The sequence below is a fragment of the Leucopleurus acutus genome (assembly GCF_964270905.1).
Source record: "Leucopleurus acutus genome assembly, chromosome: X".
In the NCBI taxonomy this organism is placed as follows: domain Eukaryota; kingdom Metazoa; phylum Chordata; class Mammalia; order Artiodactyla; family Delphinidae; genus Leucopleurus; species Leucopleurus acutus.
The window spans coordinates 1,502,391-1,517,653 of NC_139148.1; the positions used below are offsets into that span (position 1 = coordinate 1,502,391).

At 56.3% G+C, this 15,263-nt stretch overlaps 2 protein-coding genes across 2 annotated transcripts in view; both read right to left on the reverse strand.

Moving 5' to 3' along the window:
* DHRSX (dehydrogenase/reductase X-linked) overlaps positions 1 to 11,046 on the reverse strand; it is a 193,005-nt gene extending 181,959 nt beyond the window's left edge. Inside the window, exon 1 of the mRNA XM_082864175.1 lies at positions 10,901 to 11,046. Within this exon, the coding sequence (XP_082720301.1) occupies positions 10,901 to 11,009 (109 nt within the window). The 5' untranslated portion in view covers positions 11,010 to 11,046. The remainder of the gene's footprint in view (positions 1 to 10,900) is intronic.
* Positions 1,172 to 11,003, reverse strand: ZBED1 (zinc finger BED-type containing 1). The gene is made up of 2 exons (XM_082864173.1): positions 10,901 to 11,003; positions 1,172 to 3,323 (listed from the first exon to the last, which is right to left on the reverse strand). The coding sequence occupies exon 2, from the start codon at positions 3,283 to 3,285 to the stop codon at positions 1,186 to 1,188; it is 2,100 nt and encodes a 699-aa protein (XP_082720299.1). The 5' UTR covers positions 3,286 to 3,323; positions 10,901 to 11,003; the 3' UTR covers positions 1,172 to 1,185.
* Positions 11,047 to 15,263: the final 4,217 nt, after the last annotated feature.

Genomic DNA, 15,263 nt, shown 5'->3' on the forward strand with positions numbered 1-15,263 from the left:
TTCGTTTAAAATAAGTAAATAAATAAAAGTAGTTCCCCAGTGGCGTAAGCAACCCACAAGGACCCCCAAAGATAACATGATCCCTGGTACTATTTTTAACTCAACGCCCCCCGCCCCCCATTGGTGTTTAAAAGAGAATGCAAGAGCCCTTTCCAGGAATCAAATCTAAATCAGCCCTCTAGAGCCGGCCGTGGGCACGAGAGGGTCCTCCGTATTCAAAAGCAGCGTTTCCAAGGAGTGGGGACCGCCTTCTCTATGTTCATCCCAAGAAAAGTGGGAAACCGGTGGAAACTCGGGGGAAACCGGACCTCTGAAGCATCAGACTCACAGAAAACCCACCTCAGGACCCACGAGCTCCAGGGCTCACAGGACTGTGAATTCAGGCAAGGGGAGAAAAAAAACTGACTCGACAGAAAACACACCACAACCAACACCTCTTTTCTGCTTTTTTTTTTTATAAGCGGTTGCACTGCAGGCTCACTGTTAACATTTTCCACCGAACATAAAACTGGTGTCTCCTGAAAACAGGGCGTCTGGCGAGAGTGTCTCTCCCCGGCTACCCAGAGGCAAGGTTCCCACGTAAATGACCGTGTAAATAGGTTCCTTCACCAACCAACGGCTAACATCCGCGGATGGTGTCGGTGGAGGACACACAGGGGTTTCATCCTCAGCTGCCCGTCGGTTTCAATCTTTCTCCGATTTACCCCAAACTGTCCCTCGCAGAGAACACGAATGCTGCAGGTATGGAATTATCTAGGAGGCAAATAACATCCCTGCCGGCCGTGCTTCTGTCGCGGAGTTCAGCATTTGCAATCCTATCAGCGGACATCTAGGGCTTTTTGATAAGTCATTTCTTTCCCTTGCGTTGCGACGCAAGGGGCCCCTCCAGAGAAAACGCTCATTTTCACCAGCTCTGGGCCACCCAAAGCCCGTCTCTGTCCTCTAAGACCCCCAAAGCCCCCCAACTGTCCTTTGGGCCACCCAAAGCCCACCTCTCTCCTTTGGGGCAACCAAAGGCCGTCTCTGTCCTCTGGGCCGCCCGAAGCCCCACCAAAGGTCCATCTCTCTGTTTTGTGCATTTCCTCTGTCCCGGGCAGCGCGCCCACCGGCGGGGTCAGTACTGACAGCCAAGCATCCGACGAGAGGCGCCCACGCGCGGTTCCCTCCCCTCCCTCCCCCGCCGCGCTACACGAAGCTGCCGTCCCTGAGGCCGAAGTAGCCGGCGTGGCCGGCGTCGCCCAGAGGGAACGCCTGCTCGTGGCCCAGGCCCCACTCGCCCTCGTCCTCATCCTCCAGCTCGGCCGCGGCGCCGCGCGCATTCTCGTACAGGAAGATCTGCTCGTGCACGTGCGCGGGGGCCAGGCGGTTCCGCTTGGCGCTGACGACGTTGGCCGAGGAGCCGAAGAGGCGCTCGGGGCAGACGCGCGTGGCCGCCACGGACCAGTACTTCTGCAGCACCCTGGGCAGCAGCGGGAAGAGCGCCAAGCGGTCGGACCACCACCGGAGGGGGTCCTCGTTGAGCCCCAGCACCTTCTGCGACTTGAAGTTGCTGAGCTCCTCCACCACCTGCGCGCGCCAGCCGTCCTGGTCCTCGACGCCCGCCGCGGGGCAGAAGATCTCGGCCAGCATGTCGTGGATGACGCTGGCGGGCGGCGGCGTGGCCGAGGGCGCTGGCTTCTTCACGGGGGGCTCCTCGGGCGGGGCGTACAGCTGGTCCCCGGGCACGCGGTAGGCGCCGTCCTTGGCCTTGTCCAGGAGCCCCTTGGCCTCCTCCACCACCCTGTTCTCCACCTGCTGCCTCTCGAAGGTGGACAGGAAGGGCAGCCTCTTGTAGCGCGGGTCCAGGAAGGTGGCCACGTTGAGGAACATGTCGATCTCGGGCGTCTCCTGGTAGGTCTTGGCGAGCTCCTTGGCGATCACCTCCTTGGCCATGCTGATCTCCTTGGAGTCCGTCTCCTTGCTGTTGAGCGTGCTGTTGAGAAGCATGTGCAGCAGGGGCTTCACCATGCTGATGGTGGGGTACTTGGACCCGGACAGCATGTCGGCCACCTGCTTGAAGGGCTGCAGCAGGTCCACCAGGCCCTCAATGGTGGCCCACTCGGCGGCCTCCAGCAGGAGGTGGTGGTTGTTGCTGTCCTCCAGGAGGACCCCGGCGATGGCGAACTGCTGCTCCTTGAGGCGCTGCAGCATGGCCAGCGTGCTGCCCCACCAGGACACGCGGTTGCTGACCAGCATGCAGTGGGCGGCGTTCTGCTGCTTCTGCTTCTCGTACAGCATGTACATGGCCACGGTGGACTGCTGGAAGTACTCCACCAGCCTGCGGCAGCGGCCGAGCAGCGCGCCCAGCTTGGGCAGCCGGAAGGCCTGCTGGATGCCTGCGTCGAACGTGTGGCCCAGGCAGGGCATCTGCACCGCGATGTCCAGCAGCGAGCAGGCCTTGGCGATGTCCTTGCCACGGTCCGTGGTGGCGCTGAAGACCTTGGAGCTGACGCCCCACTCGATGAAGGCTTCGTACAGGACGCGCGTGATGGTCTCGGCCGCGTTGTCCTCCGGCACCTCGAAGGTCTTGAGGCAGCGGGAGCCCAGGAAGAGGCCGTGGGGGGCGGCGCGGCCCAGGAAGTGCGCGGCCAGCGTCACGTAGGTCCGATTCTGGCTCTCGCTGCGCCACAGGTCGGTGGAGATGCCGCACCACGCGGCTTCCGCCAGCTCCTTGAGGACCGCGTCGCGCACAGCGCCGTAGCGCTCGGGGATGGCCTTGCCGCAGAAGAACTTGCGGCTGGGCAGCTCGTAGCGCGGCTCGGCCGTCTTCAGCAGCACCTTGAACGTGGGCTCGTCCACGATGGACGCGGGATAGAGCCCCTCGCAGATGAGGCCCATGACGGCGGCCGTCAGTTCCTGCTGCCTGCGACCCTCGTGGCCGTGCACCACCGCCGCTGCCGCCGCCGCCTTGGCGGCCGGCGGCTCCTGCGCGCTCTGCTGCGCGGCCTCGGGCTTGAGCTTGGAGAAGGCGCTGGCGAAGGCCTCGCGCATCTGCTCCGTGTTGCTCTTGACAAACTCGCAGAACTCATCGGGGTGGTTCTTCTCCAGGTGGTAGGACAGATTGGAGGTGTTGCCCGAGTAGGCGATCTGGGCCATGCAGATGCGGCAGTAGATCTTCTTCCACTGCAGGATGCAGCCCTCGGCGTTCGTGTCGAAGCCGAAGTAGCGCCACACTTTGCTCTTGGCGCGCGGATGCGCCACCAGCTTGAGGTCGGTCTGCGCGCCCTCCAGGCTCTTGCCCTCCATTGCGCCACCCGGGCCGGGCCTCGCTCATTCGGGACGACCTGCCGAGAAGCAGCGAGACAAACACAGCGTGAGAAGAGACCCGGCTCCGGCCGGCGGGGAGCGGGGCTGCTCCGGAACGAAGGGCGCACGCAGAGGGTCCCCGGGGGCTGCCGCTCCGGCTCGTGGCTTTGGCACAGCAGAGGGGCCAGTCTGACAAGCCAGCGACTCTTCCATCCAGGTGCGTCCGAAGACACGCGTTTTTTTACTGTTAGTTTTGGGATCGTCTTTGGACTCCTGATGACAGCTCTTTCCTCACCTGAGCTGCTTTACTCTGTCCTGTTCTAGGAAATCCAGGAGCCCCGACGCCAAGCAGGGGGGCTTGTTCTCCAGACGGAGGCCACATTCCCAAGCGCCCCGCCAGCCCAAGACGACCCACCTCCCCAACCGAAAACCTGGTCGGCAAGCACGCGTGCCACACGCCACCATCAGATGAAAGAAGACGAAAACAGAGGGTCTCAAGTGGATATTAAGTTGTCAGAGTGGCATTAAATACGAGCTTTTTCTAATTTTATGTTTTGAAATGATGCCTTTTTGACCACAATGAGATCTCACCTCACACCCCACCCCCCAGCGGAATGGGTTTCATCAAAAAGAACACAAATAACAAATGCTGGTGAGGGTGTGGAGAAAAGGGAGCCCTCCTACACCATTGGTGGGGATGTAAACTGGTGCAGCCACTATGGAGAACAGGATGGAGGTTCCTTAAAAAACTAAAAATAGAGATGCTGTATGATTCAGCAATCCCACTCCTGGATATTTATCTGAAAGAAACAAAACCACTCATTAGAAAAAAGATCCATGCACCCCCATGTTCACAACACCACTATTCACAACAGCCAAGACATGGAAGCAACCTAAACGTCCATCGTCCATGGACAGAGGGATGGATAAAGAAGATGTGGTGCATATATACAGTGGAATACGACTCAGCCATAAAAAAGGATGAAATCATGCCATCTGCAGCCACATGGATGGACTTGGAGATTATTATGTTTAATGAAATAAGTCAGACAGAGAAAGACAAATACTGTATGGTATCAGTGATCTGTGGAATCCAAAAAAAAATTTTTTTTTTAAACTAGTGAATATAACAGAAAAGAAGCAAACTCACAGATATACAGAACAAATTACTGGTTACCAGTGGGGAGAAGGAAGGGAGAGGGGCAATATAGGGGAAGGGGATTGAGAAGAACGAACTATCATACTCGGTATAAAATAAATAAGATACAAGAATATATAGTACAACACAGGAAATACAGCCAATATTTTATAATGACTATAAAGGGAGTATAACCTTTAAAAACTGTGAGTCACTATGTTGTACACCTGAAACTTATATAATATTGTACATTAACTTATATCAATTAAAGAAAGTTAAAAATATTACTTTCTGCACTGCACATGCTCCAGTTGTTTTGTTTTGTTTTTTTAATCTATCTATCTATCTTGGCTGTGTCAGGTCTTAGTTGAGGCATGCGGGATCTAGTTCCCCGACCAGGGATCGAACCCGGGCCCCCTGCATTGGGAGCACGGAGTCTAACCCACTGGACCACCAGGGACGTCCCTCTATTTTTCTCCTAGGTGCATCTGGCATCAGGAACCAGATTGGGGCAATAATGGATTTCTCAACCCCTGGAACTTCTCAAAATGCCCACCGTGGGCACTCACACCTGGGCACAGAGACACCTACGAGCTGTGGTGCAGCACTGCCCAGCTGTCAGTGGGGAAGACGACCTTAAGGCCAGGTCCCCGGGTTCCCACTGTTGGTGATGCCCACACATTCGGCTTCCCGGAGCTGCCAATCGGGGCCAGGACACCCAAAAGGGCAGCTGAGTTTTCTTAAAAGCTGGCTGTTACTCACAGACGTAGAAAACGAACTAGTGGTCACCAAAGTGGAAAGGTGGGGAGGGATAAATTAGGAGTGTGGGATGAACAGATACACACTACTATATATGAAATAGATAAACAACAAGGTCCTACTGTATAGCACAGGGAACTACATTCAATAGCTTGTAATGACCTATGATGGAAAAGAATCTGAATATATACGTATAATTGAATCACTGTACTATACACCTGAAGCTAACACAATATTGCAAATCAAGTATGCTTCAATAAAAGAGAAACTTTTGGGCTTCCCCGGTGGCGCAGTGGTTGAGAATCTGCCTGCCAATGCAGGGGACACGGGTTCGAGCCCTGGTCCGGGAAGATCCCACATGCCGCGGAGCAACTAGGCCCGTGCGCCACAACTACTGAGCCTGCGCGTCTGCAGCCTGTGCTCCGCCACAAGAGAGGCCGCGATAGTGAGAGGCCTGCGCACCGCCATGAAGAGTGGCCCCCGCTCGCCGCAACTAGAGAAAGCCCTCGCACAGAAACGAAGACCCAACACAGAAAAAATAAATTAATTAATTAATGAAACTCCTACCCCTAACATCTTCAAAAAAGACAGAAAAAAAAGAAATAGCAGAAAATTTCGAATTAGGCATGAGCATGAATTTAAAAAAAAAAGAGAAACTTTTAATAATCATAAACAAATATACATACATATGCCTAGACACAGAGAGAAAAAGATACGCTTTAAGAGCATGAATGTTAGTTTTATTACTTATTTGATTTCCTCAAATGATGTCCATGGAACAGACTTCCCCCTGAAATGGGTTAAGTCTGCAAGCTTTCAACCCCCTGTACAGCACTCAGGGCGTTAAATCACAAAGTGCACCAACCAGGCGTTTTCTGAGTGTGGGGCGTATGTTCAAAGCCAAAACCCAGTAACAACGACAGTGGTTTCAATAGCGGCCCGCCTCCCCAAATTCACGTCCCCCCAAAACCGGAGAATGGGACCTTATGTGGAAACAGGGTCATTGCAGAGGTGATGAAGGGAAGGGTCTGAGATGAGGTCCCCCTGGAGGAGGGTGGCCCTACATCCAATGACAGGGTCCTTACAAGACACAGAAGAGGAGAGACACAGACACAGAGGAGAAGCCCCGGGAAGACAGAGGCAGAGACGGGAGGGACGCGGCCAGAAGCCAGGGACGCCTGGCGCCCCCAGAAGCTGGAAGAGGCGGGAAGGACCCTCCCCTGGAGCCTCCGGAGGGAGCGCGGCCCTGGGACACCTCGACTTCGGGTTTCTGGTCTCCAGAAAGAGACAGGATGAACTTCCATGATTTTAAGTACTTTGTTACAGCCGCCCCTGCACGCTCTGCTGATGAGAACACAACTATGAAAGCTATGAGTGGCAACATCACCCCTGGTGCTGGGCGCCCTGCGGCCAGAAGGGCCCACCTGAGGCTTTCAGGGAGAGGTCACACTTGGGGGGGCTGCTTTAAGGGGCACGTCGGTAGCCAGGGATGGGGCAGAAGGATGTACTGCTCAGAGGTGAGGCCCAAAGTCTCCAGGACAGGGGGAGGGGATCCGATACAGCCAGGACTTTCACAAAGAGGAAACCCCCAAACCGCACATCCTACAGCCAAGCCAGGATGGGGCACCTGAGCGTGGGAAAGGTGGTCCCCAAAAGCGATGGGAACTGCACAGCAGGCACGACACCTGGGCTCTGGAATATGAACCGCCACATCCCGCGCGGGCCACGCAATTCAGTTTTCTCAGATCCGACTACACCTGGATGATGACGATGAATTACTGCTGTGATTTGGCTGAAGGAGTCCAGCGCCATCCTGGCGCAAACTTCTGCCCACAAAGCAGGAAGCAGCCCTGACACAGTGACAACCTAGGGAGGCACCGCCCGCAGGGCCTCCCCCTGCGGCTTCACCTCCTTCGGGCCAATGATGTCAGAACCTCCAAGGAGGTGACACACGGTAGGAGGGTTCTGAGCACATACGTTGAAGGCGGCTGCACAAAGCCACCCTCCAGTGTCCGGAGGGCAAGGTCTACATCTCCCGTCAGAGTCAGGAATCAAGGTTTTGTCAAAGCACCCTCTCCACAGGGTCCTTCTTACAGGGCGGCCTGAGCATCTCTGGGGGGGACCATCGCCACGACACTGCCAGGGACGTGGCGAGGTCCTGCCTTTTCTCACATCAGAGACACCAGCCAGATCTTCCCAATCGGCTTCACCAACACAAGGAACATGTCACAAGACACAGGATGAAGCCACCAAGTGGAGAACCAGCTGCATTCTTCCCAGTCGGTACTTCAGGAAACTGGCAAGAACCAGGAACAGGGCCACTCTCCCTGATTTTTGTTTGTTTGTGTTGGAGATTATAGTTATTTTTCACTGGGAAAAAATGTTACTGGGAATAACATGTAAGTGACTTGTTATGTTACTTGAAATATATGTTGTAAATTTCTGTTTCAAATTTCTGTTCACCTTTTTTTTCATTTCAAATAAATTTAAATTTAATTAACATGTAAGTGAAGAGGATCCATATGGATAAGTCAAAGCCACACAAACAAAAGCTCTTTGGGGCTTCCCTGGAGGTCCAGTGGTTAAGACTCCACGCTTCCAAGGCAGGGGGCATGGGTTCGATCCCTGGTCAGGAAACTAGGATCCCACATGCTGCGTGGGACAGCCGAAAAGTAAAAATTTAGAAATTTATTTTTAAAAAAGCTCTTGGGGGGGCAGGGGGGAGTACTTATTTTTTTTTAAGAGTCAAAAACTCCTAAGATCATGAAAACTGTGGTTTCACCTCCCTGGATCCACAACCCCCAACCGTTCATATGTACACAACACCAACGAGAAATAACGTCCTCTTTATCGGTTTCTAAAAACCCTGCAGTTTGAACACCAGGATCCACCCTAAAATAGCTTCGTAAGTGGGCCAGCTGACATCTTTTGGGGGTGTCAGCCCATCAGCAGAAGTCCATTTCCAGACCTACCTCCTATTTCCAACAGAATTCTTAAGGGAAATGTCCGTGTGGTATCAGAACGTCCCTGTAAAACACATCTGGATGACTTTCTCTCCCTTTCAAAACTGATGCATCAGAGACATTTAATTTGTAACAGACAATCGCCATAGAGAATCTGGAAATCAGGGTCTGTCACAGGAAGTTTTCATTTGCTTACACACGTCTCTATCAAGGCACAACCTGCAACGATCATGAGTTTGTAATGATCTTGTTTACAGAGAGCGCATTTTAAGGTTACATTCAGGGGTGGGTTACCTTTTCAGCATCTTCCTTCACCTTTTCATAGAATCCACCTGAACTCACACCACACGCCTGTCCCCCACCGGATAAAATGTGCAGGACCACCCACAATTGCAAAGCGACAGTCATAAATGTGAGACAGCTCCATTTTATCTAAGGAGTCCCAGTAAAAGTTATATAACTGCATTAAACACGTGCAGTGTGCACAAGCAACTCATCAAAACGCTGAGACGATCTATAGACAGATTCTCTAGATACTGAAGATCTGACATGCAACTATTAGCAAACTCGTAACCAAGGTACTTGTAAATCTGAGGCATGACCTGACCGCTCACGGTGGGTTAGCAAAGAACTTTCACAATACCAAGTGCACTTCAATAATCACCGCTGTGGTCTGTCGTTATCCGTTTAGAATATATAAATAAGAGAATATTTCCGTATCAACTATTTTATACTGTTCACGTTTTTATTTATATAGACTATATAAGTTATTTTTTTTAAAAAAAGAAAACATCTGATGTTTAAGAACAACAAAGCCCAGCTACTCTTCATGTGAACGGGGCCTCTGGTTACTGTTTATTTAGCTCCATACCGGGGCAAAGCTCAATGTCTCCTCCCCCGCAAAGGTTAAGTCCAGTTAGGGGCAAATAAAAAAATGGGTCCAAAAGCAGAGGAACAGGGCCACTTGGGACACCGGCCACCACCTGGCACATGGGACGGATGTTCGTTCACTCCTCCACCCACACCTAAAATGATTTCTAACCCCACAGACCACGTGGCTCGCACACAGCAAGCCCAGCAAGTCCATCTTTGGATGAATCAACCCTCTGCAAAAGCCGGAATAAGGATGCCCTCGGCTGACCCATGGCCTCATGGCTGGTTTGCCTTTCCACGACTTTTTTTTTTTTCTCAATCAGTCAACAGGTGGAAACCACAGGGCAAGCCCTCAGGTTGGATGCATCTCCAACACGTTTCCGAGGCACGCATTTTGGGGTGCTGCTGCGATAACACCGACAAGTCTAAATTCCATCCTCAACTTGTCTTTTCTGCGAGCGGCTAAACGGGCTCCCAGGCGAGACAGCCAGACCCGTCTGGGAGCAAAACTGCTCGGAGTGGTGCGCTCCACAACCTGGAGCCATTTGGGGCAACCTGGGACAGCTTTCCATACGTCTTCACTGTGTACAAGCCAGTCCTGATCTCAAAGGTGACTATGCGGACCCCACCCCCGAGCCCCAGGTACTGGCTGGGGTCTTACCCTCTGTTCATTTCTGATTGCTCTCAATGTGGTTTTTTTTAATAAAAAATACTGAAATCCAGCTTATCAGAAAACCAAATGCTCACCTCACATAAACCTGGAAGATGTATTTCCCTTTGATGGAGGCCTGGGAGGGTGGAGCTCATATAAAAATATCTACTCCTGGTCGGAGCTGCAGGTTTGCAAAGTGTGGCCCCAGCAGCGCCCCTGCCGTCGGGGAGTGGAGCGATTCTCAAGTATTTTCACAACCAAAGTCACATGTTCTTTGCCTTTTTTTTCACCCCCGCGTCTCAGGGGTGTTGCCCAGACGCTGCTGGGGGTGCCAGGTCAATAGGGTGGAAACACGGGTGAAACTGAGACTCCATCTATCCCCTTAGGCCACACAGTAGAGAGACCGGCCACGAGGTGACACAGCACCTCTTCCCACCGAATACTTTGTTTTAGAAAGTAGTCATCTGTCACCTAAAAATACAATGTCATGTATGCTCGCGTAGCCTAGGGTGAGTGTGATCTCCTGCAAATTAGGGCAGACAGAGATTCCTACAGGTTTCCCCGTTTTACGTCCTGAGCACGCCGCTGCGACCAGACACAGCCCCAGACGGATCGCCGCCACCCCCCGCTCCCCGGAGGTCCCCAACGTGCGTGAAGAGCGCGAACGGGTCCCCGGAGAGTTTGGGACCGGAGACGCCGCGGAGGTCGCGGGGGCCAGAGGAACAAGGTGCCCCAGAACGGAAGCCCCTCCCTCCAGGCCTCGCCGCGCCCCCGAGCGCGCCCGGCGTCCCCCACCCACCCCGGGGAGGCCCGTCCTACCTGACCCTGCGCGCGGCCCGGCTCTCGAGCGCCCCCTCCTTCGCCCCGGCCGCGGGGCTGCGGGGCGCGCGGGACCCCGGGGACCCCGGCCCGCAGTGCGCGGGGGGAGCGGACCCCCGGGCCGACCCCGGCCCGGGATGCGCGGAGCGGGGGAGGGGCGCGTGGGGACGGCGCCCCTCCCTCCCCCCCGCGGCCGCCCGGCCCTGCTTCCGGGAGCGCCCGGCGCGGCGCGCCATGGCCGGCGGCCGGGGTCAAGGGCACGCGGGGCCGCGCCGCGCCCCTTCCCCGCTCCCCCCCCACCCCGGGGGTCCCGGCCGAGCGAGGGGCGCGCCCCCGGCCGGGCGCCGCCGCCGCCGCGAGCCCCCCGCCCGCCCCTGGCGCCGCCGCCCCCGCCCGCCGCCGGCCGCTGACCTGGCTCCGCGAAGCCCGGGAGGCGGCGGCGCAGCAGCTGCGCCACGACCACCGCCGCGCCCACCGCGTACACTCGCAGGGCCGCCCGCGCCGCAGACAAAAGCGACATGGCTGCCCGGCCGCCGCTTCCGCGCCGCCCGCGGGACTCAGAGCCCCGCCGGACGGCGGAAACGCGCCCGCGCCGGCCCGCCCCCCGCGCCCACGCGCCCGCCCCGGACCCCGCCCGGACCCCGCCCGGACCCCAGGACGCCGCCTGACCCGGGGCGCCGGGCCCCGGACCCCCGACCCCGGCCCGGAACAGGCACTCCCGCCCGCACCGCGGACCCCTCCCGGCTGACGACCTCCGCCCGGACCCCGGGACTCCGCCTGACGCCGGGGCCCCGGACCCCAGCCCGGACCAAGGACCCCAGGGACGCCCCTCCGACCCCAGGGAGCCCCGCCCGGACCGAGGACCTCAGGGACCCCCGCCCGGACCAAGAATACCAGGGACCCCCCCCGACCCCAGGGACCCCCGCCCGACCCCAGAGACCCAGACCAAGGATACCAGGGACCACCCCCCCGACCCCAGGGACCCCCGCCCAGACCGAGGACCCCAGGGAACCCCCCGACCCCAGGGACCCCCGCCCGGACCCGGGGCCCCTCCCTGCCTGGATCCTGGGACCCCTCCTGACCCCGGACCCCCGCTCAGACCACAGACCCCGCCCAGATCCCCAGGACCCCTGCCTGGCTGCAGGACCCCCACCCAGATGTGGACCCAACCCAGACCTTGGACTCCTGCCCGGGACCCCCAATCCGGCCCTCGGACCACAAGAGCCCCCTTGGACCTCAGACCCTCCATTGAGACCGCGGACTCCCGCTAGGCTATTGCCCACCTCCACAACAGAGCCCCAGGCCCCCCAGACAGGACCATGGACTCCCACGTGGATCCCTCCTGGAGCGTGGAACCCCCCGCCCAGACTTCCACCTGACCCCCGCTAGAACCACAGACCCCGCCCAGATCACAGCTAGGACCCTCCCTCCCCACACTTCCCCAACCCAGACCCCCAGTAAGACCCCACACAGACCCCTATCCAGAACCTTACAGAAACCCTAAACCTGGCAACCCCAGACCCTACAGGGACCTTAATACCCACCAGAACCCTGGACCACATCCATATCCCCCCAACTCGGACACCTACTGGACAGCACCCCTCATACACACACCAGCAGAGACCTCCTCCCCCACCACCACCATCAGCGCCCGCCAGCACCCAGGACCAAGGATCTCAACCCCAGCCCCACCAGGATTCCTGTCCCCGCTAGGACCCACGATCCCACACTCCACAACCCTCTGTAACTGTGACCCCCACACCTGGACTCTGGGTCTCCCCCCATCGCCACAGGAAGTGAACCCAGCTGGTCTGACTTGGGGGTTCACCCCCGAGGTGCAGGCTGCCCCCCTCCACTCAGGCCACCTGGAGATGTTCAGCATACAGATCTCTTTGGTGCAATCCAAGGCTCGGTTAGGAGGGTCCTTCCGGTCTTTGGGACCCTCTGTCCTACAGATGAGAAAACTGAGGCCAGGAAGCCTTCCCAGGATCCCTGGCAAGACCATGGTATCAGCTGCCCCTCTTGGCCAGGCGTGCCCAGGTGCACCCAGGTGTGCCAGGCGTGCCCAGGTGTGCCCAGAACAGAGCATCAGGGAAGTCCTCCACAGCTGCCACCCTCCAGGGGTTCCCGCAAGAGCCCCAGGTGTGGCCACAGCGACAGAATAAGAAGGACCTAGAAGCAGGTGGAGCCCAGGGAACAGTGGGGGCGTGGACCTGTCCCTGGGTGTTTGTCCAGAAAGAAAGGCCCGTTGCCAGGCATGTTATCTGTGGGGGCACAGCAATGCCAGCTGACGCCTCCTGTCCTCTTGCCCAGTCTCCCCAAAGCGTGTGTTTTAACGTGGTTTCTGGAGCGGTGAATGGAGGGGCTGGGGCCGTCACCAGGTGCTTCCAGCCACGACCCCCAGTTCAGAGAGCCTGGAACTCATTAGAATGTTGATGCTGCAAGTGCACTTGACTTTTATGGCACCTGTAATAGATCACCCCACGCGTAGCAGCTCAAACAAACACCAACATAGGATCTCACTGCCCTGTAGGTGAGAAGTCTTGCCTGTGGGTCTCTTCTCAAGGTCTGACAAGGTCAAATTGAGATGTCTACCCACTGGGCTCCCAAGGGAGTGGATCTGGACGAGCCTGTTTCCAAGCTCATTTGGGTTAACAGCAGAATCTAGTTCCTTGTGGTTGTAGGGCTGAAGTCCCCGCCTCTACGCTGGTGGTCAGTGGGGGGGGAGGATAGGATCCTGTCTCTGGTCTGAGCAGGTGTCACCTAGATCCCACCCTCAGCATCTCTTCGCCTTCCCGTCTGTCACATCTCTCCCGCTCCAGCCAAAGTTCTCTGCTTTTGAGGGTTCATGGGATTAGAATGGAGCAGGGACCAGGTTAATCTGGGATCATCCCCCTATTTTAGGGTCCATACCTTAATTACATTTGTAAGGTCCCTTGTGCCATATAAAGTTCCAGGGGATTCTGGCTTGGACACCTTTGGGAGGTATCCTTGGTCTCCTCCACCATGCTTGACAAATCCCCGTCCCTTCAAGGATTTTAGGATGCCACCACTGAAGGTAGGTTCACCTGGGCCAGAAGAGGAGGGACAACTCCAGGTGAGGGGCAGGACATCCCCCTGGAAAAGAAGGTTAGGCAGAATGGGGCCCCCTAGTAGAGGCCCAGGAAGCAGGGCGAGAGCAGCCATCTGGTTGACCCAGAGGCCAACATCTACCATCAGGCGCCCCTGGCACAGTACAAGGTGCTGATTATATTTGGGGTCCTTTTGAACTGCTCTTAAAATCGGGGGGTGGGGGGAAGACTATAATAATAATAATGAATAAATATAAATAATGCATGCAGCATGGAAAATAAGTTTTCTACCAGAACTGTCTTAAAATATAAATCTTAATATATCTTACGGAAGCCGCAAAGGTGACCATAGAATGGCCCCGAGGAAGTCAGATCCTGAAACATCACGGGTGATCAGTTCCTAGAGGCCCCTGGCCCTAGAGAAGGGGGCTTCAGTGATGCTGGCCACACACTAAACCACAGCAACGTGGGCCATCAGGGAACTCTGTGTTGGTGAAGAGCCTCTTTGTGGTCAAAGGTCACCCTCCCTACAACAGCCCCTGATAATTCAGCGGCTCCCTCCCACCCGAGTCTCCTTGTAATCAGGCAGCCCCCGTGGCAGCTCCTCTGCCACACCAGGTACATGGGCCACACCAGCCACTTCTGTTTCATTCCTCTCCTATCCCTGGTGCTAACACTGTTATCGTGCAAATTGTATTCCCTACGAATAACCAATAACCGTGGACTCTGCCAGTGCAAACTGTGCTATTGTAATTCACTAGGATGCCTGGTTTTTTGTTTTTTGTTTTTGTTTGTTTGGTTGCGCCGGGTCTTAGTTGCGGCAGGCGGGCTCCTCAGTTGCGGCAGGCGGGCTCCTTAGTTGCAGCATGCGGGCTCCTTAGTTGTGGCATGCAAACTGTTAGTTGTGGCATGCATGTGGGATGTCGTTCCCTGACCAGGTCAAGCCCGCGCCCCCTGCATTGGGAGCACAGAGTCTCAACCACTGCGCCACCAGGGAAGTCCCAGGAGCCTCAAAGCTGGGAGAGAGGCTAGAACAGGTTCTCCTTCAGACCCCCCAGGAGGAACCAGCCCTGCCCACACCTTGATCTCAGACTTTTGGCCTCCAGAACTGTAAGAGGATACATTTCTGTTGTTTAAGCTCCCCAGTTTGGGGTACTTGGTTACGAAAGCCCTCGGAACCTAACATAGATGCTGAAGAAAACCATTTCCTCCTTAAAGGGACCCCCCCAGCCACAGTTCTGAGCCCTCAAATCCTGACACTTTAGGGGACAGTCAGACCCCTCGAGCCCTGTGGTCACCCTGCTATGTGTTCAGACCTTCAGATTCTATAACCTAGACGTGGATCCATCACTATCATCACGAAGCCCAAATCTCCTCCAGGTTCTGGGGGTCCAGCTTTCTTGGGGTATGAGGGGGCCCCGAGTTCAGTGCCCGGCAGAAGGCGGAGAAATAGGCAAGTGGCCTGAGCTCCTGGAAGGCGGGACGCCCCATGACTCTGTATCCAGCACGACAGGAAGCTGTGACACGTGCTTTGAACACTTGGTCGATGCAACCTTTACACACGAGACTGGTTTCTTCCTCCTTCACCTCCCTCCTGAACGATGCGGCAGGAGTCGATGGGTTAGGGACTCCCCTGGCGGTCCAACGGTGAAGACTCCGCACTTGCACTGCAGGGGGCCCGGGTTGGATCCCTGGTCCTGGAA